Source organism: Triticum aestivum, chromosome 1B (genome assembly GCF_018294505.1).
Source record: "Triticum aestivum cultivar Chinese Spring chromosome 1B, IWGSC CS RefSeq v2.1, whole genome shotgun sequence".
Lineage (NCBI taxonomy): Eukaryota > Viridiplantae > Streptophyta > Magnoliopsida > Poales > Poaceae > Triticum > Triticum aestivum.
The window spans coordinates 596,044,023-596,067,505 of record NC_057795.1 but is presented as its reverse complement, the minus strand read 5'-3'; the positions used below and the strand labels follow the sequence as shown (position 1 = coordinate 596,067,505).

The window sequence follows — 23,483 nt, the reverse complement described above, 5'->3', positions numbered from 1 at the left end:
CCTGCACGTTGCGTACGCGGCTGGAAGCAGAACTAGCCCCCTTAATACAAGAGCAGGCTTACATTCCAATCCGGCGCGCGCCGCTCAGTTGCTGACGTCACGAAGGCTTCGGCTGATACCACGACGCCGAGTGCCCATAACTGTTCCCGCGTAGTTGGTTAGTGCATATAGGCCAGTAGCCAGACTCAGATCAAATACCAAGATCTCGTTAAGCGTGTTAAGTATCCGCGAACGCCGAACAGGGCCAGGCCCACCTTTCTCCTAGGCGGTCTCAACCTGCCCTGTCGCTCCGCCACAAAGTATCAGTCGGGGGCTATCGGGAACCCAGGCCCACCTCTACCGGGATGGAGCCACCTGTCCTTCCAGCCCCCACATCGGAATCACTTGCGGGTACTCAACGAGCTGACCCAACTTTAGTCACCATCTGTATAGTATGTATGTATAGTATATACCCGTGATCACCTCCCGAGTGATCACGGCCCAATAGTATAGCAAGGCAGACTGACAAGAATGTAGGGCCAATGATGATAAACTAGCATCCTATACTAAGCATTTAGGATTGCGGGTAAGGTATCAATGACTGTAGCAACAATGACAGGCTATGCAACAGAATAGGAGTAACCGAACAGTAACATGCTACACTACTCTAATGCAAGCAGTATAGAGAAGAATAGGCGATATCTGGTGATCAAGGGGGGGGGGGCTTGCCTGGTTGCTCTGGCAAGAAGGACGGTTCATCAACACCGTAGTCGTACTGGGTAGCAGCGGCGTCGGTCTCGAGGTCTACCGGAGAAGAAGAGGGGGGAAGAAACAGTAAATACGGAGCACACAAGGCATCACAAAACATAACATGGCAATAAGCGGTGCTAGGGGTGACCTAACGCGGTAGGAGGTGATACCAACGAAGGGTGGAAACATCTGGGAAAGTATTCCCGGTGTTTCGCATTTTCGGACAGATGAACCGGAGGAGGAAAGTTGCGTGTTTGCTATGCTAGGAATATGTGGCGGACGAACGGGCTGCATAACCGGATTCATCTCGTCGTTCCGAGCAACTTCCATGTACAAAGTTTTTCCATCCGAGCTACGGTTTATTTTATATTAATTTTAGAAGATTTAATCATTTTTAGAATTTATTCAATTATTTTAATTCAACATTATCCAGAATAGTGTATGCTGACGTCATCATGACGTCAGCATGACGCCAGCAGTCAACAGAGGTGTTGACTGGTCAAACTGACGTGTGGGTCCAGTGGGACCCACCTGTCATACACTTTTAGGTTGATTAGGGTTTAGGATAAACTAATTACTGTCTAATTAAACTATCAGGTTAATTAGATTAAATAAATATGATTAATTAACTTAATTAATTTAAGTAATTAATTAATTAATTAATTAAATCTATTACTATTATTATTTTATCTCTTGTTCTTTTTGTAAAACATTCTGGGGTGCCCCCCCCCCGTCATTGGTCCTAGGGGCCAAAGCGGGCTCTGGGCGTTAGCGGGCGCGACCCGAACTGGCGCATGCCCAGGTGCGGGCGGAGCCAACAGGGGCCGGAGCCGGGGGCGTTGGCCACGGCGAGGCCGGCCGGGAACTGCACCGGCGAGACGGCCGAGTGGCGGACAACAGCGGAGGACGGGGAGGGTCGCGCGAGGGGGCCGCCGGGGAGCAGCGTCAGTGGGACGCGCGGTCGGAGCAAGCTCATGGCGTGGGAGTGAGCAGAGGCGGCAGCAGGGTGGGCGCGGCCGCATTAGGGGCGCGCACGCGAGCTGCGTGCGATGCAGGCCACCGTGTGCGTGGGGGGAGGCAGCTCGAGCGGACGATGAGCGCAGTTCGATGGCGCGGGGCACGGCGTGCGACAAAGGAGGAGAGGAGGAGATTGGGGCCTCACCATGGGCCGTGGGGTCTAGGCAGTGGGGGTTGAGGAGGAGGATGGAGACGACACGACGTGGAGGAGGCAGACCGGCAAGGTTGCTCCGGCGACGTCATCGTGCGGCGAGGGCGAGGCGGCATCGGGCAGCGTCAGTGTTCGGGCGGCGAGCGGCGGCCTCCAGGGTCGGGGAGGTGACGAGGCGGTCCGGCGGGGAGGTGGTGTCCGCGAGGTGGCGGCGAAACGAGGCGGCGATGACGGAGGTTGGCGCGGCGGCGACCGCGGGGTCGGGCGCCGTGGGGGTTCCTTCCCCCGATCCCGATCTGGGTCGGGGAGGGGAAAAGAGACGTGGGGGAGGAGTGGGGTGTGTGGTTGTGGGCTAGGGTTTCGGGGGTGTGGGTGGATAAGCGAGTGAGGGGGGAGTGGGTGGCCGGTTGGGCCAGGTGGGGCGGCCAGGTGGCCTGGTGGCCTGCTGGGCCAAGGCCCAGGGGGCCTTTCTTCTTTTTTTTTGGTTTGCTTTTGTTTTGTTTATCTGTTTAATCATTCTTTTCTGCTTTCTTTTAGTTCCTAGTTATTTTAGTTTTAATAAAATACCAAAATGGCACCTAAATTTATGTTACAAATTATGTCACAACCACAAAAGTTTCATCCGAGAATAATATAGTTTAGTATTTTACAAAATATAAAAGGCATTTAATTAATAGTTTTAGCTACTGATTTAATTAGTTTAGTGCATTTAAACATTTTATAAAGACCTGGTTTCTCCACCAATATATCTTATGAATTATTTTTCACAATAAGAACATTTTAGTTTTGAATTTTGAAAACTTTAATTGTTTGACTTGTTCTTGAATTTGGATTTTGAATCAGTTTTGAACTAACACGGGATTAATAACAGTAACGGAGGTGACGTGGCATCATCAGTAGAGGTTTACTGTAGCTTAATTATCCGGGCGTCACACAGTGTGGGGTGTGAGAGGCTTTTGTTTTCGTGGGATCGGTGTTGTTGAGCACCTTGGGGGACCAACATGTGCGCTTACCTTTTTGATGGAGGGGGACAAAACTTTCCTAAAACAGGTGTGTGCCACGGGATGCTGGGGAGCATACGTTTGCTCCCTAGACACGTCCTCTATCTTGAGTCACCGGAGGCAGCGGGTGCCGTAGAGTTGGCGGTGAAGATACGACGGAATCGTCCAGATTAGCGGCAGCTAGGGGCACAGCGGCGGCGGCAATTTTCAAGGAGATAAAAACGGATCGCAGCGAGAGATGCAGAGGGAGAGGCGGAGAACACACACGCTTATATACCCCTGATCGCTCTAGAAATCGTGCCATCGAAAGAAGAGCCCAGAAGGCGCGCTGAACGTACAGACTGAAACGTGTCGACAGAAGAGCCCAACAGTCAAAGAAAACGTGTGTGAGACACGTCAAAATCAGGTAAAGGGGCGGGGCGACCGCCACATCATCATCAAAACAAAACGTGCAAAACGCTCACCCAGATAAAAAAAGGAAAAGGTCTGAAATAAACCTTGAATTTATAGGCGAAAATTAAACCAAACTCCGAACTCTCAATCCCTGAAATCAGCACACTAAACTCTCTAATCCCGGTCTATTTTAAACCTTGAGAGGACTTCGCCGGTATTTACTGAATTGGGCCGGCCCAGTAGTGCAGTCGCTCATGCGCACGCACTAATTTGTTTTCTTGTTGCCATTCGTTTTTCTTATTATGTGATTAGGTCCCCTCTCGCTAGGGTTTTTATCCTCTCGGGCGGCGGCGAAAACCCCACCGTAGAGACCCCTCGTCCCCTCCCTCCGGCCTTCTTCTCTTCGGCGACTGGGGTCGTGGACCGACTGGGGAAGACGGTGGAGGTTAGGGATCCACCGCCCGCGGAAAGCTTCTCTCGGGCGAGAGATCTGATGGAAACAGGCGCGTCTAGCTCGGGATCCAAAACCGATCTGGAAGCCATGATGAAGGAACTAGGGCTCAATGAGGAAACCCTAGAAGATGTGATTGTTGAGGAGGAGGAGCTGCCGGCTGAAGCTACCAGGTGGATGGCCATGGCACGAGTCCACACAAACAAGACATACAGTCAGTATTGGTTCTTCCGGAATATGAGGGTGGCCTGGGATCTGGCACAGGAGGTGAAGATCAGACCACTTGAAGACAATCTTTACACGCTGCAGTTTTCATGCCTGGGTGATTGGGAAGGAGTCATGCAGGAGGGGCCATGGGATTTCAAGGGCAAGGCCGTCGTGATTGCTCCTTACGATGGCTTCACACGACCATCAACCATAGGCCTCAACAAGCTGGATATCTGGATGCAAATTCATGACTTACCGGATGGTTACTTTCCCAAGGTTAAAGCTCTTTCGGCAACAGTGGGCGAGTTCATATATTTAGAGCCCAAGTCTCCCGATTTTGAGGGGAATTTTTGTAGGGTGCGTGTCAAGATAGATGTTACAAAACCCCTCAAGAACGCAGTGTCGTTGGTGGTCAAGAGGAAGCAAGAGGTTACTAGGGAGATTTTCAGGGTGAAGTTTGAGAGGCTTCCTGACTGGTGTGCAGTTTGTGGTTATCTAGGCCATCTATTCAAGGAGTGTGGGGATGGGGTTCATCCCCCGAGCAAGCTTGCCTTCAAAGATCTACAAGCCACCTGGTTCAAGGGGCGGGGAGAGGCCCTGGCGAAGGCGGAGGCACTCAAGGTGGAAGAGGACGAGGACGTGGAGGTCGTGCGGGTCGAGGCCCGGGGAGAGGCACAACTGATGACCGTATGGATGCAACCGAGTCTGAGGCAGAACAGATGGATACCGATGGGTATGATCCAGATGTCAACTGCAGGAAGAGGGGATCAGCGGACTCGAAGGTGTTGCTGCACTCAAGCATGTCTTCCGTTGACGGGGCAAACCAGAATCTACTCCTGATAGGGCCGAAAATGCCCCAAAGTCCATCAACCAAACAGGAGGTGAAGAGAACCAAGGCGATAGTACCAGCGACTGACAAAGGCCAGGGAAAGAACTCGACAACAAACAAAACCAATGATGCATGTGTGGCGGGCCTCCCAGGGGAGGGGGGGGGCGCTAGGCGCAATGAGTCTACTCGTGTGGAACTGTCGCGGGGTTGGCAAGCCGGCGGCAGTTCGAGAGCTTCGTGACCTTACGAGGCAATTTGCCCCCTTTATTTTATGCATCCTTGAAACTCAGATAGAGGGCAATAGAGTTGAAAATCTAGCTGGTACTTTAGGTTACAATAAAAGTTACGCTATTAGTAGCTCTGGTAGGAGCGAAGGCCTTGGAATATTTTGGAATGATGAAATAAAGATCAAAGTTTTAGGTTACTCGAAGTATCACATTGATGTGCTTGCTAATGAACTTGTGGACTTCCCCGCTCGCTTCACCTTTGTCTATGGGGAAGCGCAAGTAAATGAGAGGCATCTGACTTGGGATATGCTCCGAAGCATCGTTGGAGCCAATGACACTCCATGGGCAGTCATTGGAGATTTCAATGAAGTACTCCATGGTCATGGGCATGATGGAGTGGGGAACCGGAGTCAGGCGCAGATGGACGGATTCCGTGATGCCCTTGATACTTGTGGGCTAACTGATATTGGGTATGATGGACCATGGTGGACTTTTGAGAAGAAGGTTGCTGGTGGCACTTATACACGTGTTCGGCTTGATAGATGTGTGGCGAGCCCAGCGTGGCTGGTGGCTTTCCCAGACGCAAGACTTGAGCACAAGACAGCGGCTAGTTCAGATCATGCCCCCTTGCTTCTTCACCTACGTGATGTGCATGCATGCAGTCGGGCCCCACGTAGTTATAAATATGAGTTGTGCTGGGAATGATACCCGGATCTCGAACAAGTAATTACACAGGGCTGGCAGAAGCGACAAGGTGACTCGATGGAGGATGTTCGTGACAAACTGCTGTCACTGTCGGCGAATCTATCTAGATGGGAACGCTCACACTTTGGTAGCATTAAGCGGGAGATAGCAGCACTAAAAAAGGCGCTGCATGACATGCGAGCTGCACCAAACCGAGCTGGCCCGACACACGCAGAGCATAAAATCGTAGACCACCTTGTTGAGTTGTTCCACAGAGAAGAGATAATGTGGAGGCAGAGGGCAAGATTGGAGTGGCTGGCGCATGGCGACAAAAATACGTATTTCTTCCACTTACGTGCAAGACGGAGGCGAAGGAAAAATCAGATAAAGGAATTGCAGCGGTCCGATGGACAAATGACAGATGATGTGGCTGAGATGGAGGTTTTAACTAATGAGTTTTACAAGGACTTGTACACGTCGGAGGGTGTGAACAATATGGAACAAGTCATTGATACAGTACCTACCAGAGTGACCCCGGAGATGAACGAGGCCCTGAATGCGCCCTACAGCCAAGATGAAGTTAAGAAGACACTGTTTCAAATGTTCCCACTAAAAGCTCCAGGCCCAGATGGCTTTCCCGCTCACTTTTTCCAGCAAAATTGGGGCATATGTGGCGAGGAAGTAACCAAAGCAGTGTTGCTGATAGTGGAAGGCAAGGAGTCGACGGAGAGCATAAATGAAACGGTGTTGGTATTAATTCCCAAGGTAAAAAATCCCACCTTACTGTCTCAGTTCAGACCAATAAGTTTATGCAACGTCTTATATAAGTTAGCATCAAAGGTGATATCTAATCGGTTGAAACTAGTGTTACCTGATATCATATCATAGGAACAATCCGCTTTTGTTCCTGGCAGATTTATCACTGACAACATAATCACTGCTTATGAATGCCTACATTTTATGAAAAGGAACAAAGCAAAAAAGCACCAAGTGTGTGCACTGAAACTCGACATGATGAAAGCCTACGACAGAGTGGAGTGGTCGTATCTCTGGGCAATTATGATAAAGTTGGGTTTCAGTGAAAACTGGGTCAACATAGTTATGAACATGGTGATGACAGTTAATTTTTCAGTCATGTTCAATGGAAAGAGACTTGAGCAATTCAAACCATCACGAGGAATCAGACAGGGAGACCCAATATCTCCATACTTGTTCTTACTGGCATCAGAGGGCCTTTCGTGCCTCCTTAAATCTAAAAGTGAGTCATCCAATCTTGAAGGTTTACAAGTTGCACCTACGACGCCGCGAGTAAGCCATCTCTTATTTGCTGATGACAGCCTGTTGTTCTTTAAGGCAAACAGTGTGGGTGCTAATGAGGTCAAGCAGGTGCTGGACATCTACTGCCAGGCAACAGGGCATTGTGTGAACTATGCAAAATCATCAATCTATTTCAGCAAGGGTGTGCCAGACAGTGTTCGGCATGACATTAAGAGTGTGCTCAATGTGCCCAATGAGACTCTAAATGAGAAATATCTTGGAATGCCTTCAAATATTGGGAGCTCAAAAAATGGGGCTTTTAAGTACTTGAAAGATCATCTTTGGAGCAAGGTACAAGGATGGATTGAGATGATGCTATCCACTGCAGGAAAGGAGGTGCTTGTTAAATCAGTGGCCCAGGCGGTACCAGTCTTCTCCATGTCCTGTTTTAAGCTACCCCGAGGGCTTTGCCAACACTTGAATCTGCTTATTCGAAAGTTTTGGTGGGGGAGCAAGGAAGGTAAACGTAAACCACGCTGGGTCTTGTGGGAATCAATGACATAGCCGCAATCTATGGGTGGTCTTGGGTTTAAAGATTTTGAGTTGTTTAATTTGGCCATGTTAGCAAAACAGGCATGGTGCCTTCTCCAGAACCCTGACTCGTTAAGTGCTAGACTCCTAAAAAGTATCTATTACCCTAACAGCAACATTTTGGAGGCAAACCTAGGAGGACACCCGAGTCAAACATGGAGAGCTATTATGGAGGGCCGCGATATTTTGAAACATGGAATTATTAAGCGCGTCGGCAATGGTCAGACTACACGTATATGGGAGGATAATTGGATTCCCCGAGATGAGATGTTGCCGTATGGGTTCCGTGTCGCAGACCCTCCGGAGATGGTGGCTGATCTCATAGATGCTACTACGGCAACATGGAATCGGCAACTCGTTCAGCAGGTTTTTATGCCCATGGACGCCGAGATCATATTATCTACTCCCCTGTGTACACGTAACCTGGCAGATTTCTGGAGCTGGCACTTCGAGCGTCATGGAAATTTTTCAGTTAAAACAGCATACAACATGTTGGTTGCAACCAAGCTACGGCGCGAAGCATGGCTGCGTGAGGAGGCAGGTCCTTCGAGCTCCACTGTCGAACAGAAATCGTGGAAGTTTCTGTGGAAAACAGCTATACCGGGGAAGGTGAGAATGTTCCTATGGCGCTTGTCTAAGCACTCACTGCCGACAGAAGATGTGAGGGCCCATAGACACATGTCAACCACATCGTCATGTGGTCTATGCGGAATGACGGATTCATGGAGACACTCACTCCTGGACTGCACCATGTCGAGGTGCACATGGGCTCTTGCTGATGAGGAGCTTCTACATAAAATGACAACCAACACTGAGCCTAGTGCAAAGACGTGGCTTTTCAATCTGATGGATGGACTGTCCCATGATCAGTTCGTGCAGATGTCAGTCACACTTTGGGCGCTTTGGTCTGCTCGACGCAAAGCCATACATGAAGGAATCTTCCAGAGCCCTTAGTCTATATATGCCTTCATTAGCTGAAGTTGATCAGGGAGAACCAACCTATGCCACGCGCATCTGGGCGGACCAAGGGCCTCCCACCCCCTTCGGCCCAAAGCACCACCTGCTGGTTTCGTGAAAATTCATGTTGATGCGGCAGTTCTGAAAGGAAGAGGGGGATCTGCAGCGGCTGTTTGTAGAGACAGCCTAGGCAATTTTCTGGGAAGTTCGGCATTGGTTGTACAGGGGGTTGATGATCCCTCCATTCTGGAGACCATAGCGTGCAGAGAAGCTTTGGCCTTGGCACAAGACCTCCAACTACAAAATATGATCGTAGCATCAAATGCCAAGCAAGTCGTCCAGGAGATAAACAACATATCCAGAGGCGCAGACAGAGCTATTATTAGCGAGATTCACTCAAATTCCAGTTGGTTTCAATGTATCTTTTCTTTCGAAAGTCGTGGGGCAAACATAGAAGCTCATAAGTTAGCCAAGCACTCGTTGTCTTTAGGTCAGGGGCGCCACGTTTGGTTTGGCCAACCCCATGATCTTACTTGTATCCCACAATCTGTGGTATTCGATTAATAAAGCTTGGTGATCCTCAAAAAAAACTAATTTGTTTTCTTAGTTTTTTTCTTTTACGTTTTCTTTTCTTTTTTCATTTTCACACATGTCTAATTTTTCTCAGTACCAAAAATATATTTTTAACACACACATTAAATATTTGATAAACTTTTGATATTTTCAAGTACATTATGGAGATTTTTAAATTAAATGTTTTCAAAACTTTTTTGAAAACATGGTAATATTTTTCCAAATACATGCTTTACATTTTCTTAATGACACTAAACATTTTATAAAACTACACGAACACTCTTTTACATGGTTCAACATTTTTAAATTTGCATACACTTTTTCAAACACATGTCGCGTATATTCTGTTAAGGTTATGACACATTTTTTTACAACGCGCAAACATTTTTTACATTGTACAAAAAGTGTTCGCACTTTAAAATTTTGTTCAGGTTTCAGAAAAAAAAATGTTTCAAAAAGTGTTTGCACTTTAAAAAAATTCTCAGGTTTAAGAAAATGTTTATGTTTGAAAAGGTGTTCTCTTTTTGAAAGTAGTTGGTTTTATAAAAGTATTCGAATTTTTCAAAAATGCACTTTATAAAATGTTCGAAGAATTCAGAAATAAATACGTTTTCAATACTTGTTTGCCCTTACAAAATATTCACAGTTCAACGCTTTGGTTTTTGATTAAATATTTTTGGCTTCTTATTATGTAAGTCATAGACATTTGCTGTAGTGGCTAGCGAAATCTGGTCAACCATGCCAGGTCCAAAGTTCGACTCCATGACATGTTTTTTTCTCTTGGATGTATTATGTCGCGCGTTAAGAAAAAGAAAGAAAGAATGTTTATAGCACGTGATAAGAAAAAAAACTCGCTTTATTTCTGATGGGCCGGCCCAGTCGAGTCCGCAGCCAACAATCTGAATCATTTTTTAAAAAACATTATTTACGAAATAATTTATGAAAATTCCGAAAATATTATTCAGAAAATGCGACACAATTCTGAAGATCCGGAAAAATTAATAGCATGTGAATAACTGTTGTAATTCTGAACATTTTTTGACAAATATGATTTTTTGTAAATCGCGAACAGTTTTTTAAAATGCGAACAGAATTTCAGAATTCCAAATAATTTTTAAATAATACAAAATGAGTTGAATTCGTGCTAAAAATATAAAACATGAACTTTTTTAACTTCTGAACAATTTTAGAAACGTGCAAACATGTTTTAACCTTCACGAATTCTTCTTGTGTTATAGTGGGCTGGCCCAAATTCTTGTTTCTGAGAGTAGCTGGTTATCCCAGCCGGGATTGTACTCCCTCCGTTTCTTTTTAGTCTGTATATAAGATTTGGTCAAAGTCAAACTTTGTTAACTTTGACCAAGTTTACAAAGAAAAATACCAAGATTCACAATATGAAACCAATATTGTTAGATGCATTATGAAATTAATTTTCATACCATATAACTTTAGTATTGTAGATGTTTATATTTTTTCCTACAAAGCTGGTCAAACTTACAAAGTTTGACTTTGACCAAATCTTATATGCAGACTAAAAAAAACGGAGGGAGTAATATTCCTGGTGTGTCAAACAGGTCTAGGGTCTAAAATAGACCGGGATTACAAGTTCAGAGTGCCAATTTCCGGAATTCAAAGTTTAGGGTTTGATTTAGCTTTTGGTTACAACTTTAAGGTTTATTTTGAACTTTTTCCTAAAAAATGAGTACGCCCTGGAATTCTTTGACTCCACACGCGTTACGCTGCTTAGAGAAACTACCCATTCACGCGCGTCAATTTTCCAGGAGCAGTAAAAAAAAGTTCAAAAAAACCCAGGAAAAAGAATCCCTTACGGGCCTAGTATCTAGTTATATTATATGCACTTGGTATCCGATGCATTTGGAAGTTGAGAACATGGGATGACAAAGATCAGTTGAAACTTCGGCATCACCTGTCCTTTTCCTAATAATATATTATTGGTCTGTCTAGCTAGATCAGTTGAAACCTTGGACCTATTTGGCTTTAGGAGCAGGCATGACCTGTATTTTATTGGAGAGATGTAGTTGGCATCCACTATCGTACAAACCACATCCCATTTCTTACACAGGAGATGCAATCTAAATCTTCACCCTTTTTAATTAGTAGCAAGCAGATTGTTAGGTGAGCAATAGCGGTTAGGCGGCAAACACGGCAGCGATACAAATTAAAAATATTTTTGTAGAAGAGGATTCCCATCAAAGGATAATTCTCGTTCAGGAGAAGAGTACAAGGTGGTTAAGAGAGTTGTACCTCTGAATCTTATTGCAAGAATCCAAGAAGCCGTGAATAAGATTTCTTCATATCCAACATTGGATCAGTACCCTGCATGACATGACATTCTTGCTCCTTAATGTGTATTTTGTTCTTGAGATGGAGACTTGTTGGTTGTTGCTATGCAAACTGTGCTCCATTTAGGACTTCTCCAATTACAAAATAAAATAGCTTTTCAAGTGTCATAGGTACGGAAAAGGGCTTATCAGATGTCATAGGATGTCGTTATTGCTTGCTGCTAGTACTAACACAAAATAAGGGCCCGTTTGGAACACAAGAATTTCATAAACTTCTAACCAGTCAAATCCCCCCAAAAAAGTATAGTGTTTCAAACAGTCTAAACAAATCTGAACCTTGTTTGGTCTATCTGTCTGTGGGCCATTTCTTACTCATTTCAGCAGAGAACTACAAATCTGCATGGAGGAAGAACTCTGCAGCGGCCAGTAGAATCCTCATGGGTAAAGGAAGCCTTTACTGAATTTTGGAACTATTTGCACTCCTGCAGTCAACGGAACACAGAACTAGATAGTTTACTTTATCTTGGCAGCCCGCCCAGATTTTCTGTGTCATTGCCCTGAGTCCCACCGCGCCGCGCGCCATCCTATCAACCCAAAGGCAAGAATCTACCAGCAAACCCATTAACTGCTGTCAGCAACAAAATTTAACAGAAAGACATCTTCATAAAAAGCAGAGTTACCAACACTTAAATAGATGTCCAGCAGACAACACAGCAAATGCCTTCAAAAGCTGGCACCACAGACGATCCGGTCCGGTCACCGGCTCTCCTCCCCGATTGGTTTTCCAGCGAGTGGTGCGGGGGCTGTTTGATCACACCATTTCATCCCCTGGATTTTCTAAATCCAGGCCTCTCCACGCCACCTAACTGTCTCTTGCCTGGACTACACATGCAGCAGTAGCAGACTTGGAGTGCTCCTCTCTCTCATCCCCAAACAACAGTTGCATCTTGCACAACTGTTTATTGATGGGTTTCTTCCTCTGATACATCATTCCCTTGGGTGATCTTGGAAAGAAAGAAGCCCCTTTTTTTCAGGCTTTCCCTTTCCAGTGTGGTGCGAAGCGCTTTCCGGCGTATAGCTTACCTTTGCTTGTGTGCTGTTCCTGAGTGGAATAAAGCCAGAGCGTGCATTCTTGTGGCTTGGGATAGGGTAGGATTCTTCCTTCTTCCACAGCCATGTGCTGGATGCAGCTTTGAGCTTTGGTAATTGCTTCTAGGCTCTAGCCACCCCCAGTCCCAGCTTTAGCCATCAAGATCCAGCACCAAAAAGCCTTGAGCTGCATTGTAGTGAGGGGTTGTCTTGTCCCCTAGCTTGGCTCGCTCTTTATTCCTCATATTATCTGTCCTTACTCTGCCTCCAGATCAAAGATCAAGAACACAACTCCCTGTTTCCCGAGGAGAAAAGGAATCAGGGACAGGAGGCTCAAGCAGCAGCAGACTCTCCTCAAGGTACTAGTGCTAAATTACGCTGGATTGGTGATCTTTCTTGTGTTCTTTTTGTTCTGAAGAAGCTATTTGGGAGAAGCTCCTATATTAATTGGGTCCAAGAGGGGCTACAGATGCAACAATCATAAGGTATTGGAGAAATCATGTACTTAATGTTATTTAGCTGGGTAGATTCCATTTGAAGTACACATATTGAATTATTGATGTCCTCCTGCCTGCGTAGGGCCAATCATTGCAAAGGCGTTTGGAATATATTCCCTCTGCTCTTGTCATTCTTTGCTTGTAATGAGTTCTTTCATATTCCTTCACAAAGATAGTGCTGATACTCTGGTTTCTTCTCTCAGTATGAAGCAGATGAAGCTTCTCTGAGGAAGGAAGGAAGGAAGAAGAAGAAGCTCTTGATTTCTTTGCATGGAGAAGGAGGCCATGGGGGGGCATGTAAATATAATGCTGCCACTGGAGAACCTGAGCTCGGATCTCCCCAACGGTGGAGTCGTACTTGGCCATGACAAGGAAATCTCAACTCTGCATGGTTGAGACCACCACTCTCCTCTCCTGTTTATTCAGTTCATTCATGTGATGATTCACCGGCTAAATAACTCGTTCGGCTCGGTGGTGTTTCAGAAGAGATTTCTGCTCTGAGATCGAGGCAGAGGCATCTCAACCGGAGGAGACGTGAGGCGCTGGACAAGCTCATAGACCTGAAAGGTACCGCCTTTGATCCTAGAACTAGATAGCAGCAGCATAGATTTAGAGTTAGTATTCCTTGAGACTCTAAGAAGCTGAATTTGGATAAAATTCAGGAAGCATCAGGGTGTTCTGCCGAGTCCGGCCGTCGATCTCAACCAGCAACATCAAGATCAAATCACCAGTTACTGTCGAACAAGAGAACATCCTAGTTCGGGCAGTGGGGATCAAGAAAGATTTCAGTGTTGATCGGGTGTTTGATCAGGAGTCAACGCAAGGTAGCTTCTTGATCTTGCTTCACTACCTTTTCACTGCGCATCTATCTTTTTCAAGTGTCAGTCGGATCTTGTTGATGATGCAGATGATGTGTTCCATGACGTGAAGCCAATCCTCCGATCTGCACTTGACGGGCACAACGTCTGCATCCTTGCTTTCGGCCAAACTGGGACCGGAAAGACCTATACAATGGTCAGTTGGTGCTTGAGCTGAATTGAATTCAAGGCAATGTCTGTATTTCCATCTCACCTGTCCTTGGAAACTGCTAACTGCTGCTTGCAGGAAGGAACTAGCGATAACCTCGGCGTCGTGCCTCGAGCGATTCAGGAGCTGTTCTCTCATGCTGCTCAAGATACTTCATCCACATATTCTTTCTCCATAAGCATGCTTGAGGTGTACATGGGAAGTCTCAGGGACTTGTTGGCACCAAGGCAGCAGCCTCTCTTCAGGTCCACAGAAGGCAATACAACTTGGTAAAGACCCATCAATGCACCTGTGAATTATTACTCTCTCTGTAACTTAATATAAGACGTTTTTTGACACTCGTAGTATATTGCCTTCAATTCTCAAAGTGAAGCAAATGCGCCTTTTTTTTTTTGCTTTTAGTAACCTCAGCATTCTAGCAACCACAAGTGGCTCCGTGCAAGTCGAGGGGCTTACCGATGTCGCAGTACCGGACCTCAAGAAGGCCAACCAGTGGTACTGCAGAGGGCGGCGATCCCGGTCGACATCCTGGACAAATGTCAACAATGTTTCGAGCCGATCACACTGGTGGGTTGGTCTACGCAGGGTTTCAGCTTGTGCAGTATGTGGTAGTAACTTGAACAGTACCCAATTTTATCTTGTCTTAGCTCTGTCTGTGTGTAGTTTGACAAGAATCACCATAAGGAGATGTGGAGGTGTGAGTGAGCAAGTCAGCAAGCTGTGGCTCGTGGATCTTGGTGGCAGCGAGCGGTTGCTCAAGACTGGTGCATCTGGGTTGACAATGGATGAGGGCAAGGCTATAAACCTGTCTCTGTCAGCTCTTGGAGATGTCATCGCTGCACTAAGGAGAAAGAGAAGCCATGTTCCATACAGGTAAACTGACTAGTTTTCTTCTTTTTCTTTTTTCTCTTTATTAAAAAAAATGGGTAAACGGACTAGCAGTTCCTTCATATCTTAACAGGTTAATTAATTTTGATGCTTCAAGTTACCTCGGTAGTACTTAGGCCTTACCTTGTTTTTGCCAAATTCTGCAGAAATAGCAAGCTTACCCAGATTCTCAGCGATTCTCTCGGTACGGAAAAAACCAACTTCAGATCAATTTGAAGCATCAAATGTGGAAACCTACATATATATAAATATGCTTATGTTGATTTGGTAAAAACAGGCGATGGCTCAAAAGTTGTGATGGTGGTGCACATCAGCCCTTCCAAGGAGGACGTGGGCGAGACAATTTGTTCGCTGGGCTTTGCGAAAAGAGCCATGCTGATAGAATCCAGCAGAGAGCTTTCAGAGGTAAGAAGAAGACTAAGATCGAGGGTGAATGAAGAAAGAACCAAAGGCCCCACTATTCACCTAGAGTAGTACATGTAGTAAAGGCGTTCCTTGTATTGATGTAGGACCTGAAAATGTTGAAGCGGAAGCGGCTCGCTGAGCTCGACAAGGAGATGCGCGACGCCGAGCAGGAGCTCGGGGTTCTGAATGAGCAAATAAGGAGCGCCGAGACGTCGGCGGCGGAGGAGAGGAAGAAGCTCTCTCCCTCCGTCGCCTGTCAGGCTCTCAGCGACGAGAAGGGGTCGCCCAGAAGCATTCTGGTGTCAGGGCATGTTGATGATGCCGCGGATAGCCCTCAGGCAACCCAGAGGGCCAAGAGCAGGATGATGGTCCATCATGGGTCAGTCCCTCACTTCATGTCCGCAACGGTGTGCAGCCGTCAAAGGCACGGCGCGGCAACCCATTCCGCCGGTAAACCGAGGCTGACAAGATCAGTGAACGCCTACTCATCTAAGCCCGGCGGGAGCCAGTCGTTCAGCCACTCCGCATCCAAGGCTAGGTCGTCGGTGGCATTCTCATCCGGTGAGCCTAGGCTGAAATACTTGTCTGTCAAATCCGATCAGATCAACGTAAGCAGCAACAGCATCGATTCGACGGCGGCGTCGGCGCCTCGGCCTCGGCCAAGGGAGAGCTTTGTTTCCAGGCCGGTGCAGAGAGCTCCCCTGCATCAGCACAGGAGAAGGATGTCATGCTTAACCTGAGCTCACAGAAATACTGCATACAGATTGCATACCACTGATTGTGACTTGTTGTTTGGTGGCCAAATGTTTTGGAAACTACCATGTCTACAGCTGTTTGATAAGTAGTTTGGTTGTGTTAACTTGTGTAACTACTGGAGGGCCCTTCCTTTGCTCTTTTTGGTTTCAAACGGAAGGGCACAAGGATGTGAGCGTGAGGGGTATGGTAAATGTTGTAACTGTAATTGGATTTGGCTAATTCTTTTGATTGCTCTGTTGAATTGTAATTTGAAAAGGAAAAACAAATGCAGTACATCATCACTTAATATACTGTTCTGATTAAGGCTATGAAAACAGATATGATTGTTTCAGGTTTGTTGCATGGATTATCCTAGGGTCATATCCTATAAAAATACAAAAAAAAATATTCCAGGGTCACATTCTGTAAATAACAAAAGATTATCCTAGGATCATATTCTCTAAAAAGATGACATGAGTTGAAAGTTATCTTGAAATTTAGCTGCACCTCAGTTTACTGGACCGCACAAGTGTTGGATGTCACTACTCTTTCACTGAACCTGCATACCTTAGTTGCTAACTGAGGTGTAGTTAAGTTTCAACTTGGAAGAGAAGTAGTGCATTGCAGGTTAAGCATATGACATGAGTAAAAGCTTGGTGAAGCAACCTATTTGCTTCCAACACAAGGCAAGTATATGCAACTGGGTGTACTACTGCAGCCCACTTAAATATATGTCTTTCTAGAGACTACAAAAGGGACTACATACATAGCAAAATGAGTGAATCTACACTCTAAAATATGTCTATATACATCCGTATGTAGTCCCTATTTGAATCTCTAGAAAGATTTATATTTGAATCTATAGACTTAGTCAAACTTAAAGAAGTTTGACTTAGGATAAATCTACTAGTACAACTTATTTATTTTGACTTAGGATAAATCTCTAGAAAGATTTATATTTGAATCTATAGACTAGTACAACTTAAGTATTTTGGAATTTAGGGAGCATGTATGTTCTTTAATCTGTTTTCTTCTATTAAATGTGAGGTCTTCATTGGTACACACATTTGGTAACCATCCACTCTCCGTCCCAAAATAAGTGTCGATGATTTAGTACAACTTTACTTTCGGGACGGAGGAAGTACCAAATTACTAAGCTCCATCAGAATGTTTTAAATTTACAAGTTCTCATTGAACATTTCATGGTGAATTTACAACAGCGTGAATGTTTGGTGTCCACAATCGTCAGAGTTTGGGATGGTACAACAAAACTAGCTTACACAGCTATACAATCGAATTCACTCAAACACGAGAATTCCAAAGTCGTCTGGGCACATTGTTTTCAGAATCACTATCTGAATCGCTACTGTCAGACGATGAAGATGGTCGATCTTGAGCATTTAATATGTAACAAGCAACCTGGTACATGAAAGAGTGAAATCAGTCCGACAAATGTACAATGGAATATCAAGTGAAAGTGTAGTGCAAAAGTTACAAAAATAACAATGACTCATGGACTACATCCAAAAGGCTGATCAATCGAGAAATGGATATATTGTGATTAAAAAACAGAATTATTGCATGCAAAACCCCATCATACAAAGTATTGACCATAAGATAGAAGCACTTACCGCATAAGGTAACAGGGGCGTTAGTTTTATTTCATCTTTTCCTTTCTTAGGACAATGGTGAGGAGCAGCACACGTCAAGTTGCTCAGCCAGAGAACTGAACGGCATTGCTGGCATATTGCTCTATTTGATGCGGCATTCCAGCTTATGTGCTCTGTATTAATGGTAATTCAGACATGTTTAGAGGGGAACGTTGTAATTTGCCGAGTGTAATTTACATTGAGAATACTAGCATACAGGAGCACTACCTGCATGCTTCTTGTGGAAAACCTCTTTCCAGTTCAAATTGGGATCATCAAATACTGGATCCACATTATTCTGCGGGAGAATACCATGACTATTCTGTACACCACTGGATACAAGCGTGCTGTTGGAGCGCAAATGGGACGTGCTAAAGAAAAGGGAGCAGTTCATTCTCCACAGCTTGTTGTCACTTGCAGATGAATTCCAAGACCTTCTAGGGAATATGCAAGTGTCAACAAAAGGAACTAGCATATGTTTGGAAATAGTATATGGGTATGAGAGAAGAAGAAAAATACCAGCAAACAAGACTAGCAGCCACCAAAGAACGCGTGTCCAGAAAACTAAAGATATGAACAAGCACATCATTTGGTATGTCTGGGGGGTCTGTCAAAGAGGTTCAAAATAAATGTCATGATGACTAGTGTATTAATATATATTTATAAGCTCACCCCATAAATATTGACAGGAAGCTGCAAATTAAAGTGTATACTGTTATACTGAGACATGTAAAACTAGGGAGGGCATAAAGTGTATCCTATATACTAAGAGAGTCATCCACACTAACTTATTTATCTCAACATGCAAGCATACGACCTCACCATACAATTATGAATGGGATAAGGCCCACCTCAATGCAATCATGCATGGGAAAGGACCCACCACAACATTCAACCATGCATGGAAAGTTTTTCCATTTAATTATTCTACTTATATTCAGTAAGTATCATTACAACTATACATAATCAAATATAATAAGTCACATGTATTTTTAGTTTTGGTTCTCATGTTATTAACCCAAATTCTCATCAACCAATTCCCGCAGCAACGCATGGGGTATCCTCTAGTATAGATATAACATGACGACAATCATCAGCTTTTATTTAAGCTGGACTTTATCATCCTAGCAGAACATTCAAACATAAGAGTCGAGTCACTTCATAGAATCTAGAATAATAAATGCACACATTTTATAATGAATGCTGAAAAGGCACAGTAGTTCCCCACACTTATCTAATGTGTGTAACTAAGACTCGAGTTTGCTAAGCAGGAAGACATCAACGCATTTGCACACCAGAGAATACCCTACATACCAGGCTCTTGTTGAACTTTAGCCCGCCTCTTATGTAAAATAACAGAACACTTGAACTCTGAAACAGCTTGTGACTTCTTTTGCTTTGGCAGGGAAGTTTCTACCGCTAGGAGAAGACCATTGGCTGCCGCCAATGCATATTCTGTCTGCACACTATGGGAAAGAAACAATGGATTAGTACAGACTATCATGTGGAAATACCATGCAAGCTTTAAGTTAAGTTAAAAACTAAACACGTATTTCAAAAAAAGAATAAAGTTTAATGGGAGACTTCCCACTTGATTCCATGCATATTTTGACGACACAGATGACTGATCTTTATGATACATGAAAAACATATCTGTAAGTATATAATAAGTCAAGCAGAAACTGCTTGATATGATCACAAGCATGACACAGTGAACCTGTGGAAGGATAATACAAGGCAATGTATTCAGAGTGACAAGACTAAGAAAATTTGTGCAAGTCAATAACATATCAACCTAACTACCTAAGTGCATATCTGCTTGGGCAAACTTTGCGTAGAATCAATATTCAATTTTGCACCAGACAAATTTAAAAGCCAATGCGATGTCATCTAAAATAACAGACCATCAAGTATCAACCCGACCTTTGTTTTTCATATGATTGTGGATTCATCAGTTACCAAAGCTGCATAAGTATTCGAATGTTGACACTGGCACATAATTTCTTGAAATTCCAAATCGACAGAATATGAAGCTGACATGGATAACCTCTGCCAAGATAATGCCGGAGCGATTCAACGAAATCTAGGCACATAAATACTTCTGGAGGCCAACATAATAACAGTACGAATTAAGCAATTTAGCACGCAATGTAACAGAACGGCCACCATTTATATTCAAGGGGGCCAATCCGAATTTCACTACGCAGCAATCCGTCGCGAACCGCACCGGCCGGCGGGCCCACGAGGCGAGGGCACGGGGAATTCGACGGGGCCGCGCGCATCTGGGGGGCGCGGGAGGGGGGGCTTACTCAGGGAGGAGGCGGAACGCGACGAGCACGTCGGCGGCGGCGAGGGCCTGGGCGGGCTTGGGGAGGCCCGCGTAGCCGTGGCGCAGGAGCTCGGCCAGCTCGCGGCACGCCGTCGGGTAGTCCCACGGCCGCGACAGCGCGGCCGCTATCCCCATCTCCGCGTACCTCTTCACCACCCCCGTGTCCTGCGGCCGCGGGGCCCGCCGCCGCACCGGCATCGCTGGGAGGGAGCGTGGAAGCCCCACGTCGCCTCCGCCTCGTCGTCCCGGCCGCCGCGCCACGCCAACCGCCGTTCACGGCCTCGCGGAGCCGGGCTCCACCAATCTGCCTCTTTTGGGGTGTCGCGTAGGAAAAGTTTTGCTCGACCGGTGGTGGATCGTAGCAGGCTAGCGGAAGAACGCGTGTAGGGGGCCCACGTGATTGATGGGCTGTCACGGCTGCTTAGCCCATTGACAGCCAGAGTGAGCTCTGCTCTCTGCTAAATAATTTGTGGAGCTCACTCTTTTTTTTTCCTGGCAAACTTTTCTTTTGGAATCCAATAACCCCCGAACGTTCGGGATTTGAGCATTTCGTCCCGAACGTTTTGACATGGCAACTTTAGTTCGTACGGGATGACAACTTTAATTAATAGGGGATGGCAACTTTGTTCTTTTTCATTTTTTTTGTCAGAAAATTGCCATGTTTCCCTGATCTCACGCAAACTAAAGCTGCCATCTAAAAGCATTCGGGTTGCCATGCTTAACTCCCGAACGTTCGGGAGTTATCATTCCGTTTCTTTTTGGTAAACCGGGGAGCTCACACGAAAAACAACAATGAGTAAAACTTCTCTTCTCATTTTGTTGGTACAGTGCCATCGTCGAGCACAACTGCCAAATGAGTCACATGTCAACATTATGCGACTAATAAAGCAAAAAAAATCATGATGATAAATGTAAAGCAAGATTTTTTTATTTTTTTATTGTGGAGGTAAAGCAAGCAAAAAGTTGCATGGCTTCTGGCTCCCATGTCACTTGAGCATATATACACACCAAAAAATAATTCATTGACTCTTGGATGTCATATCTGTTGGAAATATGCCCTAGAGGCAAAAATAAATTGGTTATTATTATATTTCCTTATTCATGATAATTGTCTATTATTCATGCTATAATTGTATTAACCAGAAACCGTAATACATATGTGAATACATAGACCACAACATGTCCCTAGTAAGCCTCTAGTTGACTAGCTCGTTGATCAATAGATGGTTATGGTTTCCTGACCATGGACATTGGATGTCGTTGATAATGGGATCACATCATTAGGAGAATGATGTGATGGACAAGACACAATCCTAAGCATAGCACAAGATCGCGTAGTTCGTTTACTAGAGCTTTTCTAATGTCAAGTATCATTTCCTTAGACCATGAGATTGTGCAACTTCCGGATACCGTAGGAATGCTTTGGGTGTATCAAACGTCACAACATAACTGGGTGGCTATAAAGATGCACCACATGTATCTCCGAAAGTGTCTGTTGGGTTGGCACGAATTGAGATTGGGATTTGTCACTCCGTATGACGGAAAGGTATCTCTGGGCCCACTCGGTAATGCATCATCATAATGAGCTCAATGTGACTAATGAGTTAGCCACGGGATCATGTGTTACGAAACGAGTAAAGAGACTTGCCGATAACGAGATTGAACAAGGTATAGGGATACCGACGATCGAATCTCGGGCAAGTAACATACCGATGAACAAAGGGAATTGTATACGGGATTGATTGAATTCCCGACATCGTGGTTCATCCGATGAGATCATCGTGGAACATGTGGGAGCCAATCCAGATCCCGCTATTGGTTATTAGCCGAAGAGGTATCTCGGTCATGTCTGCATGGTTCCTGAACCCGTAGGGTCTACACACTTAAGGTTCGGTGACGCTAAAGTTGTAATGGGAATAGTATGTGGTTATCGAAGGTTGTTCGGAGTCCCGGATGAGATCCCGGACGTGACGAGGAACTCCGGAGTGGTCCAGAGGTGAAGATCGGTATATTGGACGAAGGGTATTGGAGTCCGGAATTGTTCCGGGGGTACCGGGTGACGACCAGTGTGACCGAAAGGAGTTTCGGAGGCCCCGGCAAGTGTTGGGGGGCCTTATTGGCCAAGAAGGGGGGACACCAGCCCACTAAGGGTTTGTGCGCCCCTTCCACCCCAACTCACATAACCTAGAGAGGTGGGAGCGCCACCCCTAGGGCAGCCGCCCCTCTCGGGTTGGGGGGGGGGGCAAGTTTCCTAGGGGTGGGGGCGCCCAAACCCATCTAGCTAGGGTTTCCCCTCGCCGCCGCCCCCTCCTCTAGATCCATCTAGAGGGGCCGGCCCCCTATCCCCTTTCCCCTATATATAGTGAGGGGGTGGGAGGGCAGCCACAACCCTTCCCCTGGCGCAACCCCTCCCTCCTCCAACACCTCCTCCTCTGTAGTGCATGGCGAAGCCCTGCAGGAGAACCACAAGCTCCACCACCACGCCGGCGTGTTGCCGGAGCTCTCCCTCAACTTCTCCTCTCCCTTTGCTGGATCAAGAAGGAGGAGACGTCCCCGGGCTGTACGTGTGTTGAACGCAGAGGCGTCGTCCATTCGGCACTAGATCGGATCTTCCGCGATTTGAATCGCCGCGAGTACGACTCCATCAATCGTGTTCTTGTAACGCTTCCGCTTAGCGATCTTCAAGGGTATGAAGATGCACTCCCTCCCTCCCTCCCTCCCTCCCCTCTCTCTCTCTCTCTCGTTTCTAGTATCTCCTAGATTGATCTTGGTGATATGTAGGAAAATTTTGAATTATTGCCATGTTCCCCAACAATATCATCTATGCGTGAGCAAGTTGTCTTCGCGATCATTTGCAATTTGATGCGGTGTGTAGTTGTCAAACTCATTGAAGTGGTCATGAACTCTCGATAAATATTTCAAACCGGTTTTGTCTATTCCATGCTAATTCACAACGAAGCATGGCACACCACCACATATTCCTTTGTGGTGTATGTACTACCTCTCTGTGTCGCCTTTTTGGTTTGAGATGGTTCCCCAACATCATACATCAGCTAATCCGATCACCAATGTCAAATGTTGGAGGCATTTACCATTGTTGATCATACCCATCATAAATTTATCCTAAATATGCATCACAATGAGCCATCGCATCATAACATTGATCCTAAATATGCATAGGGGGTAAAAAATTACCTCGGTCTAGGGAGCATTTTCTTGAACTATTGGCATTCATAGCTCCAGGTGTTCGCGCCCGGAGGAGCTACATCGAAGAACAGTGACGAAGCAATGGGGAACGACTACAAGAGAGGCGGGTAGTGAAGAACAGTGTTGGGGGTGGGAAACAAGCGTGGGTTGGGGAGGAAGATAGGAGAGGTGGCTAGGGAGGTGCGGTTTTGGGGGTGAGGACCGCAGGTCTGGACTGACCTGATGGACAGTCTGGATAATTCCATTCCTTCCTCACATATGGACTGAGTTCGGGGGAGTTCAGACAGT

The 23,483-nt window shown here is 45.7% G+C and overlaps 2 protein-coding genes across 7 annotated transcripts; one reads left to right on the top strand and one right to left on the bottom strand.

Moving 5' to 3' along the window:
* The first annotated feature begins 12,162 nt into the window (after positions 1-12,162).
* On the top strand, positions 12,163-16,339 carry LOC123141088 (kinesin-like protein KIN-14O). 6 transcript variants are annotated; one of them, XM_044560335.1, is made up of 13 exons: positions 12,165-12,572; positions 12,731-12,818; positions 12,878-12,944; positions 13,160-13,347; positions 13,440-13,523; positions 13,619-13,780; positions 13,864-13,970; positions 14,061-14,251; positions 14,385-14,549; positions 14,646-14,855; positions 15,017-15,054; positions 15,148-15,275; positions 15,380-16,339. In XM_044560335.1, the coding sequence occupies exons 4-13, from the start codon at positions 13,227-13,229 to the stop codon at positions 16,013-16,015; spliced, it is 1,842 nt and encodes a 613-aa protein (XP_044416270.1). In that variant the 5' UTR covers positions 12,165-12,572; positions 12,731-12,818; positions 12,878-12,944; positions 13,160-13,226; the 3' UTR covers positions 16,016-16,339. The 6 variants fall into 6 exon arrangements, with proteins under 6 accessions (XP_044416286.1, XP_044416270.1, XP_044416280.1 ...); XM_044560345.1 differs by lacking the exon at positions 12,878-12,944; XM_044560324.1 differs by having other exon boundaries at positions 12,165-12,818.
* An 839-nt stretch (positions 16,340-17,178) lies between these two features.
* LOC123141077 (F-box protein At5g52880) lies at positions 17,179-20,318 on the bottom strand. The gene is made up of 6 exons (XM_044560313.1): positions 19,969-20,318; positions 18,974-19,125; positions 18,179-18,266; positions 17,888-18,093; positions 17,642-17,793; positions 17,179-17,429 (listed from the first exon to the last, which is right to left on the bottom strand). Exons 1-6 carry the CDS (start codon positions 20,184-20,186, stop codon positions 17,313-17,315), a joined length of 933 nt encoding a protein of 310 aa, XP_044416248.1. The 5' UTR covers positions 20,187-20,318; the 3' UTR covers positions 17,179-17,312.
* Positions 20,319-23,483: the final 3,165 nt, after the last annotated feature.